We start from the raw sequence: 20,926 nt of genomic DNA, 5'->3' as shown, positions 1-20,926 counted from the left end.
TATGTAGCAGTGCATGTTGTTTCAGTGTAACACTCTACATACTGACAGTCTTCATTCAACCCTGCAGACCAGCGACTCCTTCTCTCGCGAGATCAGTGGTTCCTTAGCAACCGACGTCAACAGCTCTATCGATAAAACTAACACCAATGCTACGCTATCTGTAAAGATTCACGAAGTAACATTGACTTTTCAATTCATATAATGGAGGTAAGTGCTCTTCCTCAGGGTTTGGTATCAAAAGGTTTACAGGGCAACTTAGTTGATTGAGCATTATACATTAACATAACGCTGTTTAAAATGTAGCAAGTTTTGTCAGCAAAATATCCGTAAAGTTTATCAAATCTAACGTCTATTAGACCGTGGAAAGTGAACTATTAGCATGTTCGCTAACGTTATTTTCACTACTGTGCTATCTGTATTAACTTTAACCTACTGTGAGTTACAGGGTCAAATACAAAGGGAAAACTTGAAAATTGCCATTAGATTAAGAGTTAAGTAAGTTAAGTAACTTCAGGTGTAATCATTTTCACATAACATACCTGTCTGTTATTTATCTTTTCATTAGGACAGGACTAGCAGCCAGGTCTAGCCTGTTAAGCTCATTGTCACTCCCAGCCTTCACACATTTTCACTTGCAGTCTGTGGCTCTGCTGTATTTCCAGGAGACAGGACCGGTAAGAGAGGACACGTTTGAGTCCTTGGAGGAGTTCCAGATGGTCCTCAATGAGCTGGTTGGGGACAAGAGTATGGATAAGGTCCGGGTGGAGTACGAGAAGCTCATCCATGCGCTGAAGAAGTCCAGAGAGAATGAGAAGAGGCTAATGTCCAAATGCAGAGAGCTGAATGCAGAGATTGTGTCAACCTCAACTAAAGTTGCAGCTGCCCTGAAACTGTCCCAGGAAGATGAAATAACAATTGCTTCACTAAAGCGGGTATAGCAGTTATTTATATTTGGGGGGGTTTTGGCCCTGACTTGGCAAAATTTTAAACATGGAGATTATGTTACACCTGGGATTGTGTAAAATAAAGGACCAGAAATGCAAATTGAGGAAGTATGTGGTGTTTGGCATAGAAAGTTATATTTCATTTAATCATTTGGGTGATGTTTTATTGTTTTACCCTCAGATTCCATTAACTCGATAAGGTTTTGCTAAAAAATGATTTTGCTTTCACTGTAGGAGCTGGATAAAGCTTGGAAAATGGTTGATGCTGCTCATGATAAAGAGAAGAGGGACAAAGAGACCATCAGGAATTTAAAAGAAGAAGTTGCCAACCTAATCAAAATGGCTGAACAAAAAACTGGCTTCTCTATGGACCAAGAGCAGAGGTCAGCCATCTGTCCTCCTCCTCATCATTGTGTGGAATCTGTAGATAAAGTGGATGGAACCAACTGTAATCTGTTTTTTTTCAGTGATCTACTAAAAATGAATGAGGAGTTGACTAAGGAGAGGGATCAGCTGCTGACAACTGTGGAGGGTCTGAGAGAAAAACTAAACAAGGCCACCACAACCCAGCAGGAGATAGAGGCCCAACGAGATAGTGCCTTAGAAAATATTTCTCAGGTAAAATAAGTGACACATTCTCACAGACAGTAGGCTGACCTATTTCTGATTCAAATCATTGGTAGAGACACAAGGAGATTCTGTGACTCGTGACTCTGCTCTTGGCTACAAGAAAATAATCGTATAAGGCCTATATTCATGGGAAGATTGCTGTGACTATGCCAGATTTTGACATGACAACAGCAAAACAAACATGTAGAGAAGTAGAGGGAAATCAGATTTTTAACCTATATTTACGTTACTTCAGTTTTGCAGTATTTTTACCACGTCAGTGAGTCTGCAGAAGACCATATGTATGTACATGATGCTAAAAAATGTAAAAATAGAAGTAGCCAAATTATGTTAAGCATAAACAGTGCAATAGCACACTCATGGAGCCACAAACCTTTTCACTAAACTGGGAAGGGAAATCTTTACTTGTGATTTATATGACTAATTCCAGTAGGATTACATTTAAAAGGATACCACTTTTTAGCTCCAGCAGTGGACCCTAGGAGTAATGCAAACTGGTGTGCTGAAGAACTAAACAGAAATATGAAATGAAATTTAATCTAGCGCTGATGCCAACTTGTTGCTGCTCTGTGTGTCCAGCTCCAGCAGGAGTTCCAGGTACAACAGAATGAGATTTCCCGGGAGATGAGGTTGAAGGAAAAGCTGGACAAGGAGGTGAAGCAGCTGCACACTGACATAGAGGCCAAGATGGGGGACATCAAAGCTCTGAATCTGCAGGGCCAAAGGGCCAAAGAGGAGCAGCAGAGACTGGAGCTGCAGCTGAAAGAGCTTAAGGTGAGCAATGGAGAGGGACACATACCACTTGTTATGTTTTCTTTAACCAAAATATGTAAAGGTTTATTTATACATATGTATAACATTTGTATAGCTACTCTATACCCCTACCCCTAAGATGGAAAAAAAACAAAAACAGCAACAACTTAGAGTGTACACCAGAACAAATTTGGCCTCAAAAGTAACCATAGAGTTAAATGAGCACCTCTTTGAGAGTGTGAGACTGCATGAAGCATTCACAAAAGATGCCTTTATTGCTAAGCTTACCTTTTTGATTGAATTGCATATATTGTAAGTTCTTTCTGGTATTTAGTTTACCCCTTGTACAAACCCATGTATTCAAATGAACCAATATACAGATGGGTGAAAAATTAACCATGAAACCAACTTAGATGCATCATAGTAAGGTGTTGGGCCACCACGTGCCTCCAGAACAGCTTCAGTGCGCCTTGGCATACACAAGTCTGTGGAGCTCTACTGGAGAGATGAACAGCATTCTTCCAAAAGATATTTTTGGAACAAGTGTACAGTATATATAAATAAATATTAATTAAAGCCAAGGTATAGGTCAGTAAGCCATTATATGAACCTATAAACCAATATGTATTCAACAAAACCACAGGGTACATCGGGGAAACTTGTGTATAAAACCAATATGCATTTAAAAACCTGTATGTATATTATTCTCAGTGCATCTTTTATCATTTAGGGTGGTTAACCATAACATTGTAAATCCAGTGTACATGTAACTGTGTGATTAATACACAGCATTTCCTCCCACACCTCTTCCTGGACTGTGACAGATCTTGAATGAGCGATCCACCAAGGAGCTGGAGCAGATGCAAGTGAAGAACACCAAGCTGCAGCAGGAGTGTGAGCAGCTCTCATCAGTCAAAGAACATCTCTCCTTGGCAAATCAGCAGAACGCAAATGAGCTCAAGGTACACGTTGGTCCACTGACTCGCATACACACCTGACCGACAGAGACACACCTCTGCCTCTCAAATGAACACTGTATATGCCTGACTGGTTGTTTATGTTAGCGGTGTGCCTGTGCATGCGTGATTATGAATTAGAGTGGGCTAAAGAGAGTGGTAAAGTAACAGACCTGAATGACTTCACACTGTTGATGAGACATACTGTATACCTATACCTGATTTGCTAAGTCACATAACATGGAGTTATGAGAGTGTAAGCTTGTTCTTTCAGAGCTGCTTTTCCACTCATCCTTAGGTAGGCAGTTGCTAGGGCATGTACCTTATTAAAAATAAGTAATATTTATTTTTTGAGACAAGAATGAATAATATTTGACATTTTCCTAATGATACTCTTCTTTTGGAAAACTTCCTCAACTTCCTCAAAAACATCCTGAAACTTGCATTAGCATTGTGCACACTGGAGTACAGTGAAAAAAAGGCTATAATTATTTCTGTGATACCATACAGTGTATCATTCACGCTCAGTGAAAACCTAGATTTACTCAGTCACTCCTCACTGATCTTTCATAGACTACATACAGCCAAAGTAGATAGCCGAAGTTGGCCAGTCCTGAAGGTTATTATATTTAACATGCAGCGTGTACAGTACAGTGACAAAATCAGAGTAGAGGTAAAGCTGTGTAGGCATTACTCGATTAACCTTCAGAAGTATTTTTTCTCTCTTATTTGTTAATTTAAAATAGAAGTCATGGAGTTGGCATCTTTCTCAGTATTGTATCAAATCAACAGTAGTGAAGGATACCTGATAATGGATGATATGATTCTGTCCTATTGTATCACATGGGGCACTGCTCCAACAGCACAACATGTAAAGAGCAAGTCAGAGACAAGCCTACAGTGTTTTGAGCTGTACTACTCCTAGAAAGCAAAGACAGCAAAAAAGAGGAAAGGCTTTTTATTTTTGTCTTAAGTACTTTGAAACAGTTTGGTGAAGGATGTAGTCAGAGAGACAGACCAAATTTGAGTTACGGCCCTTGGCGCACAGTGACATCTGTTGTCCACTCTGCTTTTTCAAAACCCTTTCCCCTCCTTGCTACTTCTGTGTAATGCTTCATACAACTCCTGTCACCAGATGAGAGAAGAGGAGGTGAATCAGATGCGTCAGGAGATTTCCAAACAAACAAAGATGAGAGAAGCCATCCAGAAGAAGTTCCACCAGATGGAGGATCAGAAAGCTGATGTGGATGTGCAGAGGGAGACACTGAAAGCTCAGATCGCTGGTCTGGAGAAAGGTACAGGAGGTTGACTCGTCACTAGATTTGTTGCAGGCGTCTTCAGGTATGTGGCTGCATGCGTTTTCACAGCTGCAGCAGCTTACACAGATGAATTTAACAGTCTATACATGGCACAGATGCCTCAGGTTGGATCTTTTCCTTGGGTGGTTGATCAACCGCCCAAAAGTCTGCTTTTCAGGGAGGCATTCACAGGAAGCTGAAAGCGCATCGATGCACATGTGCTGCCCTTTTTTGCGGTGGGGATGTTGCTCTTCCAGCCCTGCTTTGCGAGCCAGGCGAAGAATCATTCCTCTGCCTCTGCGTCATCCCTCTTGCAACTCCTGGGCTGTGTGGTTGTGCTGGTGGAAGGCCTTGCGGTAATGTTGGCATATGGCAGTGGTATGCGGGACATCAGTCACCACCATGTGGCGATGCTGCAGCTCATCAAGCAGCCTTTCAATATTATAAATACATTTTTTTTATTCTCTGTTAATACATTTCAGACAGAGGAAACAAGAAGTGATGTTTAAAAGACTAAAAAGCTCTTCCACCAACCTGCTGAAAGAATAATAAAATGTAGGAAAGTGCAAAAAAAGGTATTATTTTTTACACTGATTAGTTATATAATACATGTTATTACATGTGTAATGTGTAAGGGTGTCATTTCAGGACTCAGTGGTCAATAGGAAAAGCTGATTAAATAAGGATTAAACATGTATTGTAACCACTGCTAAATACCTGCACACTAATTTCTTGATTTGTTCTTTCCTAAGATTATAAACAGATGTTATTTATATTCATTAGCCAGTCATTATCTCCATTGTTCAGTCAACAATGGTTTGGTTTTGGGCTATTTGCATGGCTGATTCACATGTCACTTACTCAAGCTGAGCGTTGCCCCATCAGTGTCGATGGCTCCCAAACTGAGGGACGGTGTGACAGAATGTAGTTACTTGTAAAAAAAAAGAAAAAAAAAAAGTAAAGTAAAAGTAATTTATAATCAACTTAAAATAAAATAAACACATGTTGGACATGCCTAATCATATCCTGTAGCTAAGAAAACCAAATTATTCTATTAGCGGCAGCGTAACAGTCAATCAAAGATGTTCATTTGTCATTGTTTGGCCAAGTATGTGACAGACAAAATACTGCTCCAAATACTACGACAACCTTGGCCATGTTTTGTCATAGACACACATGAACTTGGAGACTGACATGAACCATCATCAGTTTATCAAATGCCTGACCAGAGAGGAGAATATTTCTCTAAAAAACCAGAAACATCCAATGAATGACTTTAGGCCGGTAGCACTTACAACGGTCGCCATGAAGTGCCTAGAAAAGCTGGTTCTCCAATCCATAAACTCTGGTTTCAAATCCGGTGGATCCCCCACAGTTTGCCTACCGCCTGAACAGATCAGTGGATGACGTGGTGGCCCCAGCGCTTCACTCTATACTGGAACACTTGGACACTAACAGGACATGTAATGTGCGCATGCTCTTTCTGGATTACAGCTCTGCTTTCAACACAATCCGGCCAATAGCCATCAGTAACCAGAATGTTTTAGAACCTTTTGCCCCCTGATTGGACAGTTTGACTACCTCTGATTGTATGGTCAGTGGGCAAGATGCTGATTGGCTAGTCAGCTCAGGTGTAAAAACTTCAGTGTCACATACAAAGATAGGAAATGTGTGCGTCCATCTCTCAGACTTATTCCAGCACAAATTTTAAATACACAAAATATTTCTACAGCTACAAAAAGTTTTACATGTGCAAATTATCTGTGTGCACAAAGCTTCACACATGCACTAAATATTTCTACAGCTGCAAAACTTTATTACACATTCAGATCAGTGCATGCACATTTTTGTGACCCATATTTGCTTCCATATGGAATCTGCCAGGGCTGTTGCCTCAGCCCCAAACTCGACACCCTGGATACTTGTGACTGTTTCCACCCAGAACAACAATATTACAATGAGAGATGCAGATGACACGACCATCCTTGGCCTAATCAAGGGTGGGGACTCAAACTGTACAGCTCTTTCATTCTAAAAACAGATATATTGTACACACTTTCTGTAATTTTTTTAAATATAATTTAGCCTATTATTTTGTTTGCAATTTTTTTTTTTTTGGCATGTATATTTACAGGTACATTCATAACAGTCAACTTGAACATATCACATAAGCATGCATGTTGCGGAGACTTTTTCCTTCCCCATACCCAAACCATACCATCCCTCAATCTCCAGTTTACCCCACCACACCCACAGATGGGCAAGAAATAATATTTTGCATAATATACAGACTACATCTCCAGATTTGTCCACACACAAACCCATCTTTCTCCCGCCGCAGATCTTGAATCTTCCCAAAAGCAAGTTGAAGCTGACAGGAAAGCTATAGACGAGCTGATCCGAGAGAGAGACATCTTAAATAAGGTATGCTTATAGTGTACCTTCTTGCAAACATATATATATATATATGTATATATATATATATATATATATATATATATATATATGTGTGTATATATGTATATACATATATACAGTACATATATAGTATGTACATGGTGCGTATATGGTGCGTCATCCAACTATAACATAACATTCAACACCAGAATCAGCATATATTTACTCATGTTCCTGTATCTGTGGGTATGATCCCATTTAATAGAACATGATCAAAGCTGCACAGTCGACTGAGAAACAGCAGAACCTTGTGAAGCTCCTCGAGCAGGACAAAAAGACCTTGGAACATGAGATCAATGGCTACCGCCAGGAGGCCCAGAAGCAGCGTAAGATCATCCAACAACTGGAAAAAGAACGTGACCGCTACATCAACGACACCAGCAACCTAATGCAGAAGGCAGGTTATCCAGAAGAGCTAGCTTATTGAATTGTATTATTTGGCTTAAGTTTAATATTACAAGATGATGAAGTTATTTATTATCACAAGGTTGTGGAACCTGCCATCAACCTTGGCCTCTCTGAGGGGAACTTTTATTTCTTCCACAGGTCCAACAAAAAATGAATGACGTTGAAGTAAGAGAGATGGAGATATTTGATTGGAGGAAGAAGGTCACTGAGGCAGAGTGCAAGCTCAAACAGCAAGAGAACCTGCTGGAGTCCGTCGTGTCTGAAAGAAACATCTACAGCAAAAACCTCATTGAGGCTCAGGTACAAATGTTGTGTTCTTGTCATCCATTCAGTTTGTCAGTTAATTATCCAGGTAAGGAGTCAGCTTGCCAGTGAGTCAGCCGTGGCATGCCAGTATGCATTACACCAATAGTTACTAGATAATGGAAAAGTTATGACTGAGATTCTTTTATGTCTTGAAATAACATATTGCACTAAGGATTCGGATGGAGCGTAATATTTTCCCTTTATTTCTGTAGTTCCTTGTTTATATTCTGGTTTTGCTAGTTTGAAAAGATGGCTGAGGCTAAATATGCCCACATGTTTCCAGCGTTGTTACTAGTACTTTCTCTCAATTTCTATGAACTTTTTGACCACTGGTTGCACTTTATTTACTTTATTGTATGTATATAATATATAGTTTATATATCCTTTACTTTTCCCCCCCTTCCTTGCTTTCCCTCCTTCCACCGTCTATCTCTGTGCCTCAGGAAGAGATTGCAGAGATGAAGAGGAAGATGAAGACAATGAACAACCAGGTCACCCGACTGAGAGATGAGATCACTGGGAAGGAGCTGGCCCTTGCCAAGGATCAGCAGGAACACAAGCGCTTAGAGAAGGATAATGAGGCCCTCAAGGTACTGTAGCCTGCCTCATTGGGTCTTTGGTGGGTTGGGTGTGGTTTTGAGTTCCTTATCATCATTTAGATTGTTATTATTTAGCCCTTTTAGTAACTTTACGCTTGGATAAAAGCTTCTGCCAAATTAATAAATGTTGATGTAAAATTTGCCCCCATGTATGAGCATTAGGTACATTTCATTTGTTGAAAGTTGCCTTGGCAAGTAGCACTGGTAACCACTGACCCACTTCTAAGCAGAAGATAGCCATTTTTAGGGCTACCTTCACTGCACATTGCCATGACCTTTTATGCCTAGTTTATATGCATGTGTACACCCATCTCTGTGTCCTGCTACAGGGGGAGCTGCAGTTGATGAAGCTCCAGCTTGAAGAAACAAAGCAGCGTGTTGACAGTCAGAAAGCAGAACTGCAAAAACTGCAGAAGATTATAGCGGACGCTGATGCTGAGCAGATCCAACAGAAGAAGCAACTGGAACAGGTAAAAAAAAAAGTGAAGGAGGTAGACAAGATCAAGCAGAGAAAGAGAATGATAAACAGAGACTTGTATTTGATTATTTGTTGGCGCAACATCTCTCAAGGTGATTAGAGAGCGGGACAACCTGGGCAAACAGCTGCTACGCCGCAATGATGAGCGTGCGTTGCTGTGTGAGAAGATCAGGATCCAGCAATCAATCCTGAGCAAGGGGGACTTCCACTACCACCAGCTGATGGAAGACATTCGCCTGCTCAAGCTGGAGATCAAGAGGCTCCGGCGCAAGAAGAGCATCCTGGACAAGACTGTACCCAACACAGAGGACCTGAGGTAAAAGAGAGAAGAGGGCCTGAGCAGGATAAAGAGAGAGTTTGAACAAAGACAGTCAGCATTGAATTGCTCTAAGAGAAGAATGTGGAGTAGAGAAGATGGGCAGGATGGAGAAAGAATGAGGTGACCTACAAAGTGCCGTATTTAGAGTAGAAGTGTACGATTCAAGGAAAGATAGAGCAAGGTGGAAAGAGATCCAGAGTCAGAGGTAGGAATAACTTCCTTTGAACGTCTAGCTTCCAAAACCATAGTAAACTCTTTTCTATTAAAACTCCAGCGTTTCTGTAGTAAATCTTGATGCATTACCTATAAGACTCCAGTCAACCTGTAGTTAATTCATTACTTCATTACCTTAATTTTAATATTTCATTTTACATCATGATTGTTACCTAACAAGCCAAAGTACAAGAAGCCTATTGTTTTTGCTAGTATTTTCTATCCTTTCTTTTCTACTTTGACTAAAATTGCCTTCCAGTGAACTATGGGGCAAATTTAGTATATTAATTCAGGGCTCCAGGGTGCGACCAAAAATCTGTCAAGTGCGACTAAACATTTTCATTGGTCGCACTAGTGTGCCTGAAATTTAACAGGTCTGATAGAAATTTAAACAACGATGCCATCCGCAATCGATTAACGAGTGGACAGTCTCCCCTCGCTCTACCCCTCCCGTGCGGTCTTCTGACAATCGCACATGCTCTGCAGAGAAACAGAGAGAGAGAGAGTCTCCTGTTTACGTAGGCCTATTTATGCCGTTGTTTTGTAAAAGCTTGTAAGTGCATCTGTTGGTGCCGATGTCATTCAGTGCCCCGTCGGTTTAGATCGTTTCCTCCTCCACACACGGCTCATCTGCTGTCGTGAAAACGGAATCGCGGGTGAAAAAATCCAAAACGCGAGTTTTGTTTTTTGGGCGACTTTATAAAACATACTGCTGACGAAGAAAGTGAACGGAGCAGAAACTGAAAGAGGCGGGGCAAAGCGGTGTGTGCGCAGGAGTCCAGAGGTGTAGGTGTGTGCGTGTGTAGAGAAAAGAAAAAGAGAACAGAAGAGAAAAGCAAAGTGAGCAGATTAAAGTAGTTTGTGAGTAAACACTAAAAAAAGAGGAGAATTAAGTAGAATTACAATAGTGAAATAAACAACAACTCAAATCTCATTATACAACCCTCTATTGTAAAATGATAAATAAATCTACCTTGAATATATTATCCCCCCACCCCCAAAAAAAGGGTGACACTTAAAATGTTTTATTGGGTGCACCTAAATTATGTGCTGGTGCACCTAAATGAAAAAGTCAGGCACACCAGTGTCACCAATGTAAAAAGTTAGTCTGGAGCCTTGTTAATTGTTAAAATAATGTTGTATGTGAGTACTGTGTGAAATACCACTGAGCTGTTGTGTTGGAGGCGAGAGCTGTTCCACCTGCAGAGGGAGTTGCTTAGAGAGAGGACGAGGAACAGCATCCTGGAGGAGCAGCTGAAGCCCATAAATATTCACAGATGGAGACGACTGGAGGTGAAGGACTTGTTTCATAGTGTCTGTGTGGATTAGCTTGAAGCCATTATAGCCCTAGCCTGTTGTATTTGTTTTTCTCTACCAGACAGTGACATGAACGTTTTCATTTTTAGTTTATGTGGAAGACCACTAATAATTATTCAAAGAGGAAAAGGTCCGGCCATTAACATTTTGTAAATGACTCTCCCCTGCAGGGCAGTGACCCCGGCAAGTACGAACTCATCCAGAAGATTCAGTCCTTACAAAAACGACTGATTGCCAAGACCCAAGAGCTTGAGGAACGTGAACTCCTATTACAGGTAAACACTTGACACTGTCTCCTCAATGTGTACACACAAGCACACACACTCATTTTACACGCCTCTTTGCATTAATTAGTCTAATCCTCGTGCGTGATGTGACTTCTTCAAAAAGGAGCTGGTCAGTATATCATTACCTCTGTCACCGGTCTATGTCAAAAGTAATTATTGGCACTACAGCAGCCGACTGCTTAGATGCTAACACTGAGCGACAATGGCAGCCAAGTACTAGGTAGACCCTCAAATGTGTCTTGTAGAACAATTATTAATTATTAACATTATTATTATTAATTCTGCCACAGGAAGGGAAGCTGGACCCATTCAGAATGTTTTAGTGTTTAGCTAAAATGATCTCTGTTTTAAACAAGATTGAGTTTGACTTAAGTAAGTAGGCTAAGTAGGTAAAGTTTATTTAATACAGCACCTTTCACAGAGCAAGGTCACAAAGTGCTTCACAAGAGTAAAATTATAAATAATAAGACCGTAAAAAAAGTGAAAATACAACAATGAAACATATGCAAAAGCACCATAAAAAAACAATAAAAAAGAATCAAATAATAAAACATAAGCAACAAGAGATCTTTAAAAACACACAAGATTCCAAACACTAGACAGCGTGAAGCGAGACAAAGGCCCATATGAATAGAAGAGTCTTCAGCTGCTTTTAAAGGCCGTGGAATGTAAGTCTATAGGAAGAGCGTTCCACAGTGTCGGAGCGACTTCGAGGCACGATCACCTTTTGTTTTAAGTCGAGTGCGGGGGACAACCAGTCAGCCCTGGTCAGAAGACCTGAGTGACCTACTGATATAAGGGTGGAGCAGGTCAGAGATGTACACAGGTGCCTGACCATGCAGGGCTCTAAATGTGAAAACAAGAGCCTTGAAATGAATCCTGAACCTGATGGGAAGCCGATGTAAAGACGATAGGATGGCTGTGATGTGAGTCGACCTGCAGGACCTGGTCAACAGCCTTGCAGCAGCATTTTGGATAGGGCTGCACCTAACGATTATTTTTTTATCGATTAATCGAACGATAATTTCTTCGATTAGTCGATTAATCTAACAACTAATTATTTTAAAGATTATTTTTTATTACTTACTGATTAATATAACAATTAATTTAACCAAAATAAATATCAAAAACCTGTCTCATTAATATTTCAATATTTTATTCAATCATCTCTTAAGAACAAACAAATGTAACAAGAAATAAAGTATGTACTGCAAGGTATTGTTCTACAATGAAAAATATACAGTATTTGTCAATAGAAAATATTATAATATTTAAAAGAATAAATTAACTTATTTCTAGTAGGTTATTTCTTATGTTACTATTTTACTATAGTGCTATTACTATTCCCACCTTATTTTAGTGTTTACTCACAAACTACTTTAATCTGCTCACCTTGCTTTTCCCTTCAGTTCTCTTTCCCACACACACACACGCACACACCTACACCTCCTGCCCCGCTCGCCTCTTCCTGTCTCTCTCTCCCCGTATGTGTCTGCACAGTTGACTTTTCTTCATCAGTCGCCCAAAAAACACAACTCGTGTTTTAGATTTTTTCACCCGCGATTCCGTTTTCACAGCAGCATGTGAGCTGCGTGTGGTGGAGGCTTGTTGTTAATGACGTCACCTTTCGAAGTGATCGAAACCTGGCATGAAACATGGCGCCGAATAACATCTGCACCAATGGACCATTTGTCGAGTTTTTAATTCGACTAATCACCTTTCTCATAGAGAGAAGGGGGAGGTTCGATGCGAAGAAGCAAAGTTACCTTGTTTCTCAATGTTTAGATCATTGACTGTATGGTTTAGAGCTCAAGCTTTCAGCTCTAGTCAAAGGATCAAAGTATCAATAGACTGCCACGTTTTTAATCAACATCAACAAAGCATGAATGATCATCTCTAGCTCAGGTTGTGATACAACACAACTGAGTTGCAATATTTCTTAAAAGGAAAAAACATGTACGGGTCAACGATTTGATGTGTTTGTCAAAGTACATAGCCTGATCAAATACAACACCGAGATTAGACTGTACAGCTGAAGAAAGGGACCCAATACACTGAGCAACCTTGGAAGCTAAGCTATCTGAAGCAACAATAAGGACCTCAGTCTTATCTGTGTTGAGCTGTAAAAAGTTGGTAGCCATCCAGTCCTTAATGGCAGTCAGACAGTTGTGCAAAACGGTCAGTTTGTCAGTCTCATCAGGCTTAAAAGAGACATACAGCTGCCGGATATCATCAGCAGCACCAGAGCATTCACCCACATCAGAAGACATCATTATGTCATTGGAAACCCTGAGAAGAGCTGTTTTAGTGTAATGCTTCTGACGGAAACCAGATTGGAATTTATCTAAAATGTTGTGTTCAGTCAAGACGACGGTGAGCTGTTTGGCAACAACTTTTTCTAACATTTTTTTAAATGAAAGGCAGCTTTGGTATAGGCCTATAGTTTTTGGGAAGGGATGGATCAAGGTTAGTTTTTTTTTTTTCAGAAGAGACTGAACAACTGCATCTTTAAAATAAATTGGGACACAACCAGATTGCCGGGAGCTATTTATAATAGACACCAAGCATGGTCCAATAGACCCAAGTACATTTTTGAGCATGGAAGTTGGTAAACTTGAGGAAGGTTGAGGAAGGAGTGCTAATAAAAGTACAATCCAGCAGGCACAGTTCGATTAGGGGGCCGCATTCCATGCTTCTCTGCCAAGTTTCTGTCAGAATTCAAGCCTTTAGATGTGAAAAAAAAGTTCAGTACAAAAGACTTATTTGCAATGGAGCAAGCATTTATCAGCGCCATCCTGAGGGGCACAGACCAACTGCTGGCAACAGCAGGGGCCCGAGCCAAGGGGCACAGGTAGTGAGGGTCTGATCCACCGCGCACAGTGAACTTCTCACCGGAGGGGAGGCCCTGTCTGTAACAACGGTCTGAATAGGGAAAATAACCGGTGAAGGTGTAAGTGCCAGGGGAGGACAGTAGGGGGAGCCAGCGCTGGAAACAGTGGCCTGGGAAGAAACCGGAGAGGGAGAGGGAGATTCTGTGTGTGGAGTGTAATCATTCACTTGAGCTTTATTAGGTCATCCGAGTGATTCGATTCCTGTGATAGCTATTGCATCAGTCCAGTGGTTTTTGAAACATCTTCATAGCAATATGGTCACCATAATTAAGTTAATTTAAGCTATTATTTACCATATAAAAAATGGTTTGAGTCTTATTACTTCCATATATATTCCATTTTGTCATTAGGGCTTAAAGGATAAGGCTGGTGAATTTCTTAGTTTTTGTTACTGTCAACAAATCCCATTAAAAGTCCCAAACTAACAAAACATTAGTCCATGAAATTATATATTTGCTCATGAAAATGTACTGTCATTGTGTAAAAAGACTCCATAATTTCACAATTTTTACTGGGATTCTACAAACACATACTGGCTTTAAGCCAACAAAAGCAGATCACAGATCTATATACAGTAGGAGTTGCAAGTTTTCTTCTGTAATAGCAGGAACGTGTGTGTGCTTTGGTGCCTTTTCCTTCCTAAACTTAATAATCGGAACAGATGTTTTGAGTTATACAGCATGTAGGCTCATTCTCCCTCTCTCATCTATTGAATTTCCTTTCCTTCCATTTCCCCGCCAAGGAAAAGGAGAAGCTGTATGTGGAGCTGAAGCACATTCTGGCCCGGCAGCCGGGTCCTGAGGCAGCTGAGCAGCTCCAGCAGTGCCAGTGGATCATCAGAGAGAGAACTAAAAAGCTCAAGGTCATCCCACACACCCTCTTGTTGCCAGTCAAAGCGTATCTCTCCCCATGTTTTGTTTTCTTGTTTCATGTTGTTTTTCTTGTTGTATCCCACTCCTTCAAGTTTTCTTATTTGACCCCATCAGATTCTGGCTTCCCCAAGTCAGCTATTTCTTTCTCTGTCCTTCACAGTCATCTGTGCCCATTAAAAACATTCATCATATTTACCATAGTTATTTGTTATACCAAATAAAAATCATTCCATTAAAGTTTTGTCTAACAAAGGCCTTCGTCAGAATGTAAGCCTCAAGCAAACTTAATCAGATTTGTCAATGTGGTTAGATACACTTTAATATAAAGACCTTTGAGTTGATATTGTTTCAGACAGTTCATCCTTTCAGTGATGTTAAATGAGCTTCACTAATACAACTCACTATATAACTGTCCATATATATCTAAAAACCTTTTATAAATAACACATTTATATCAGAACAGGTGCAGCACTTGATCTCAGGTAAAGTGTGGTCCCTGTTTGCTTCTCTGTGTTCTGACAAAATGATGTTTTTTTTGCTCGGATTCCACAGGCGTTGATAGCGGAGCTGAGAATGCTCGACTCAAAGATGAATGAGTACAAAAGTGAGAATCAGAGTTTAGCTAATGAGCTAGCAAACATTAAGAAGAAGTACCTCTTTGAGAAAAAGCTTCACAGGTGAGGTTGATCTATATTTTACATCTTAGCAATCGTAGACATTTTAACATTTTGACATTTTATTTATTATTAGTATTATTGATCGGTACAAAATGTACAATTTATTTTATGCAGGGAACATGTACACTGTAGCAGTTAGTGATAGTTCTGTTCACTCTGATGTCCTGGAGCTTTGTGTGTCTCATCAGTGAGCAGAGGACCAAGACCAAGGTGGAGCAGCTGGAGCCCCTGCCCCAGCTGAGCAGCAAACCTCATTTCACTGGAGGAGGCTTCAGGATTGACAACCCTGTGAGAAGATAATGGCCATTATAATGGAATATATTGTCATCCATCTGACATCATTTACATAATTTGAAATGAAAAAATATCTATTCGCACATAACCTAACATTATCAGCAACTCAAAGTTGTTGTTTTTTTCAAAAACCCTGTATTTTACCATTAAGCAATCATGACCTCTCTGAAAAAGAATTCACAATGTAGATGGATGATGTGTGACTTTAATAATGATAACTTAATGATAAAAAATTGCTGCTAATTCCATTTGGACATCAGAAAGGTGTCCCTCATCCCTCCCACCACACCAGGACTGCTTTCAGTCTGTACTAAATCCTGTTCTAGGAGATCAGTACATAAATCTTGAGCAACGCATCAAGTCCCTATCATGTTCTCGTTCTTTCTAGCTTAGAAAATCTTTGAAATTAGAGTCTGTTGTCCATACCTTTCTCTCATCCCAAATACACTACAGTAACTGTACATCACAAGTGAAAAGTGGTAAAGCACAGAAGGAAACTGCAAAGCATGTTAAGTGCGAGTTCTAATTTGTTGACACACAGTGTGTCTTTATCAAACATGGTCATGGTACAAACAGAATGTATAAATAGTCCTCTTAAGCATATGGTTGGCTCTAAATGGGAGTAATGATCAACCAATCATTTTATGAAAAATTCAAGAAATCTCCATATCCCTTGAGATCTAAACTAGGCTTTGGAAGCGACTTTTTAGACAGTACCATAGAAGAACATCACTCAGCACATTGTGCTATATATCCAGCTACATGAAATACAACCATAATAAACATGGACAGGTTTCCTCCCAACAACTTCCACATAACTCGTTTTATATGCAGGGTCATATTTTTTTCAAATGAGGAGTCACTGTGGGAAGCACGTACTACCTTCTTGTTTAGTAATGAGCCTGTGGGAAGGAAAATGTATTTAAAATGCCAAAATAATCAATTTCATTCAAAGATCATTCGGCAGAAAATATATTGCTGGTAGATATCACTCAATATTTGAATTATCCAAAGGATGTCTTGTACATTGTAAAAGTTCATATAAAGTCATTTCCTGCCCGCTCCTTCTGTTTGATCTGATGAAGGTGTCAGCTGAAACATACAGCTTTGATACAGCATACTGCTGTTCAAATAAAGACAATAGGGGAAGATTTAAGTCTTCAATTCCCCAGCTTCCAAGGCCACAGCACCAGCACAGATCTGTTGGGGTTGAGTTGCTTCTTCATTTGACCATTCAAGCATTTATCACAGACTACTCAGTTGTCTGTTATAAACCCTATACTTCAGTTCAATACTCAAACATTCAATTTCTTCACCTTAAAAGAAAATGCTGCACAATCAGTAAATGTCTAAGGAAAAGAGAAAATCTAAAAAAAAAAACCTTTGGTAGAGAGGATACAGCATACTGAGAAGAGCATCGCGTCCTTCTCAATAAAAGGAAGTATATTGATCCCTCATGCTTATGTTTCTCCACAGTGTTCTCTCCAATGCCAGGTTAATAAAAGGTATTGTTAAACACTCTGGCATGTTATGCCAGTGATCAAATCCCAAAAGAAATTTGTGCTCAACTGTCGCTCTGCTCTTCAGCAATCCAGATACATAAAAGATCCCAAAAAAAAGTGCCCAGTTTATTAACTCAGCCAACTACTGCAAGTCTGCCCGAGTTTAAGAAAATAGTAAAGAAAAGGTTTTGTGCTGCAGTTTCCTTCTGGACTCCACCACTAACGTGATCTCCTGTACTAAATGTTGACTTGTCCATCTCTGAGAGTGTGTGGCGCTAGGCTTTATAGAGGTGATGACGTCATAGCTGTGTTTGGCAGTTTATCCAATAGAAACCCAGTGTTTGGATTCAAGCCTAAATCTCATGTTTAACTGTGAATTAATGTCTGGTGGAGATTTGGCGCTATTTTACTGTTTGGCCCGTGCTTTCCATTCAAGCCTTGGGTCCAAGCTTTGCCTTTCCCAACTGGGCCGCTGTCTTTTGTTCTCCACTCGTGGTGAGGCCTAACATATTTCATCACAAATCCTAAAATATATGCTGTTCAGAAGCCTTTGTCTGCAGTATATTTACTGAAGAGATTTAATAAAAAATTAATGTATATTTGGGACTTTTTTTCAGGCTTTGTCATGTCTGATATTTAAGACAAAACTTTGCACAGATTTCTTTTTTTTTTTAAAGCAGAACAGACAGATCAGAATTGTCTGCACCAGAACTTATCAAAATGTCATCTGTTATGAAAAAATCCTTTCAGCCCCAGTCTAAACAGCACACAAATGCACATTTTTGACTTGTGCATATTCTTAGGATATGACAAGGGAAAACCAGCAGTTTCTGACTTAGTTAACATTGTTACGATCATTATGGAAGAAATGAGTCAGGCTGTAAGAACTTAGAATCTGATTGTCTCAGCAGGGTTAAGTAAATATTTCTACATAGGAAACTGTTTATCTGTCACTTAAACCATTCCTTTATTACCAAGTTATGGCGATAATATATAATTATTACACGTATGGAGGAACCATTGAGACACATTACCCTACAAAACAATATGTCCCATGACACTTCAGTGATGGAGTAGTGCTAGGTATAAGAATAAAAGCTGATAATTAACTTATCCCAATCAGCCAGAGTTCATGTTGTGTGCAGGGACTGAACATGTGATTTTTCTAATTAAACTTATCTTGCAGTCATCTGAAGCAAAAGACACATATCACACTGCATTGGTGCCCTCTATTGTTGAATCACCATCAATGCAGGTGCAAGTCACAGCCCTGGGAGCACCCAGGGGTCAAGGGTTCATGTTTTATTTTCTGCATCTATCATATTACAAAAAGTGAGATTATATGTGGCATCGTCACCCTCTTTGTCTCTTGAGCAGGTTATTTACATGATGTCCCTGTGATCACCACTACATGTCAGCAAAATATAGACTGACAAGACAAAAATACATTCCATCTCCTGCTATACTTTTAAAATACATGGGTGAAAAGATTTTTTTTAATTTTTTGTTATCTAAAATTATTAGGTACAGCAATATTGTATATTTTGTATTATATGTGTATCGGACACTCAATTAAAGGCTTTGCATGAGCTACAGAATGGAATTATTATCACCATCTCATTCTGTTGATGTTGAACAGTGCAATTCATTCACCGTAATTCCTGGTGATCCCAGGACTCCTGCTGCAGTATGCCGCTATGAGGATGTGTTCTTTGATCTGAATAGTTTTAGTTCTCCCATCGTCTCGCTTTGGCAAATTATGACACACAGGCAAACACACATAAACTGCTGTCGTCCTGTAGTGTGGGCTCCATACAAGAAAAGAAAATTTAGTTTTTACTCTATGGTAAAGCCGCAGATTGGGTCTGTGAGATTTATATGCAGTGGAAGAAGAATCTTCCTTAAAGACTTAATTCAGGGCAAACAGTGTTCCTGGGTCCCCAGCTACTGATCCTTGTTTAGGCTTTGTTGAAGCTCGTTAGCAGGTGTGCTTATCAGTGACATCAGCTGCTGAAGTGTTTGAGTGGAATGAACACACACTGGATCTGTTTCTATCCAATTATAACTGAACAGGTATCATTGTTTAATGACTACAAATATTCACATCATTTGTCTTATGCATAATTGGTGTATGTTCACCACAACCAATTTAAACAATAAGATGCTAAGATTTAGTATAAAAAAAAATTCACTGCAAATTTAAGGAGGAATATGCAGCTTTTTAAGTGCAGAATAGCTATTTCCATACTAACCATGCTGCTACAAATCACAAAAATTCCCATTTCTACATATTTACAGTATTCATAGCTTATGTATAATTTGCTCTTGTTAAGCTAAAATCAGGCCATATACTGTGTCCCACCTCCTCAGACAAAGCCAGTACATTTACAGCCAACTCTGGTGGCGTTCGCAGTAGTTGAAAAGGTGTAGAAAGAGAGAGTTCTCTCCGTATCCCTTCTGTTGCTTGTGGAGTAATTCCTTTGCCAGTGCAATTACAGTATAACCATGGTAACCAGCGTCTGTGCAGTGCTGGGCTGTGTGAGCTACGTTGCCGTAGTAATGGGAGGCCTCTGACTGGCCAAATCCAAATCTCCTTTCTTCTCCCCCTGTTGTGTGGGGAAGAAGCAGCTGCTTAGCGAGGCTGGTTGGTCGTGATGCTTCCCAAATTGTTCTTCGCTGTTGATGATGAAATGTGTGCATACACACGGCATGTACTGCATATTGTGTGCTCAAGTGTTTTTAGATACTGTATGTAGGTATAGTGAGTACGGTGTGTTCTGTGGTGTGAGATTTTATTTTTTAACCAAGCAGGTAGGCACAGCACCTCCTGTGTACTGACGCCATGTGTTCAGTGAAACTGTCTGCAGCTTCTCTCTTTGTCTTCGCCTGTTGTATCTGCTTGCCAATTTCTAAAATCATGGTATCTATTTTGGGAGCACTAAAAACACTTATTTTCACTGACAAGTTTTCAGTTCTGTCCTAATCACCAGCTTGGAGTACACACAAAATATAGCATTTTTATCAGTAGAGTCACATTTATTGGGCTAAAGGAAAAAGTCCAAAATACATCATCCCATCACTGTTTAGAATATGTTAAAGAAATGTGTGCATCATGAACAAGTCCTCAGTGAAACACACTCTGACTCCTTACTTTCTCATTTCTCTCAAACCCATCAGGCTGTAAAAAGCTTAATCTGTCAAATCTGCTCATATCTGAGAGCTGGATGTTCCAGACCTCAAAGATAGCCATATTATTATATTTCCCAGTCGGAGTGCATTCTGGGTGTGATGGCGTGAACTGTTACGTCAGTGCATGTGTTTATTCTCATGTAGCCGAGGCTTTTAGACAGGAGGTCACAGACTGAAAGCAGGGATTATGCAGATTTTGAAGCATGCTGTGAAGGAGAGATGGGCCATTTGGCATTTTTCATTAGCATCTATTTTTTATTTATTGTCTTAAATTGATATTTGAATTAATTTCAAGAAGATCCTTGTTTTACTGAGTCTTTTATTTTCAAATTTCCAATATTGGCTGTAGTTTTTGTTATCATATGATTTCACTTTGAGAACTGCCTGTGAAATGATGTAGTGAAAAGCAATCAGTACAGGGGATTCTCCGGTAAAACTCTTTTATTTCTTGACATATCTTCTCTTTATATATCTATTAAAGACATTGACTCTTTGTGCTTATTGCCAATAATCCTTACTTTGAATACATTTGTGTA

General features: G+C 39.7%; 1 protein-coding gene across 1 annotated transcript; it reads left to right on the top strand.

The window, feature by feature from the left end:
• Window positions 1–54: 54 nt before the first annotated feature.
• Window positions 55–20,888, top strand: cfap58 (cilia and flagella associated protein 58). The gene is made up of 18 exons (XM_044222044.1): window positions 55–207; window positions 663–932; window positions 1,179–1,327; window positions 1,412–1,562; window positions 2,154–2,348; window positions 3,152–3,289; window positions 4,419–4,578; window positions 6,923–7,005; window positions 7,244–7,435; window positions 7,585–7,746; window positions 8,196–8,342; window positions 8,681–8,821; window positions 8,922–9,145; window positions 10,546–10,654; window positions 10,849–10,953; window positions 14,599–14,718; window positions 15,281–15,405; window positions 15,594–20,888. The coding sequence occupies exons 1-18, from the start codon at window positions 202–204 to the stop codon at window positions 15,703–15,705; spliced, it is 2,589 nt and encodes an 862-aa protein (XP_044077979.1). The 5' UTR covers window positions 55–201; the 3' UTR covers window positions 15,706–20,888.
• The last annotated feature ends 38 nt before the right edge of the window (window positions 20,889–20,926 follow it).

The sequence above is a fragment of the Siniperca chuatsi genome, linkage group LG14 (assembly GCF_020085105.1).
Source record: "Siniperca chuatsi isolate FFG_IHB_CAS linkage group LG14, ASM2008510v1, whole genome shotgun sequence".
In the NCBI taxonomy this organism is placed as follows: Eukaryota; Metazoa; Chordata; class Actinopteri; order Centrarchiformes; family Sinipercidae; genus Siniperca; species Siniperca chuatsi.
The sequence above is the reverse complement of the archived record's forward strand: the minus strand, read 5'-3'. Positions and strand labels throughout refer to the sequence as shown.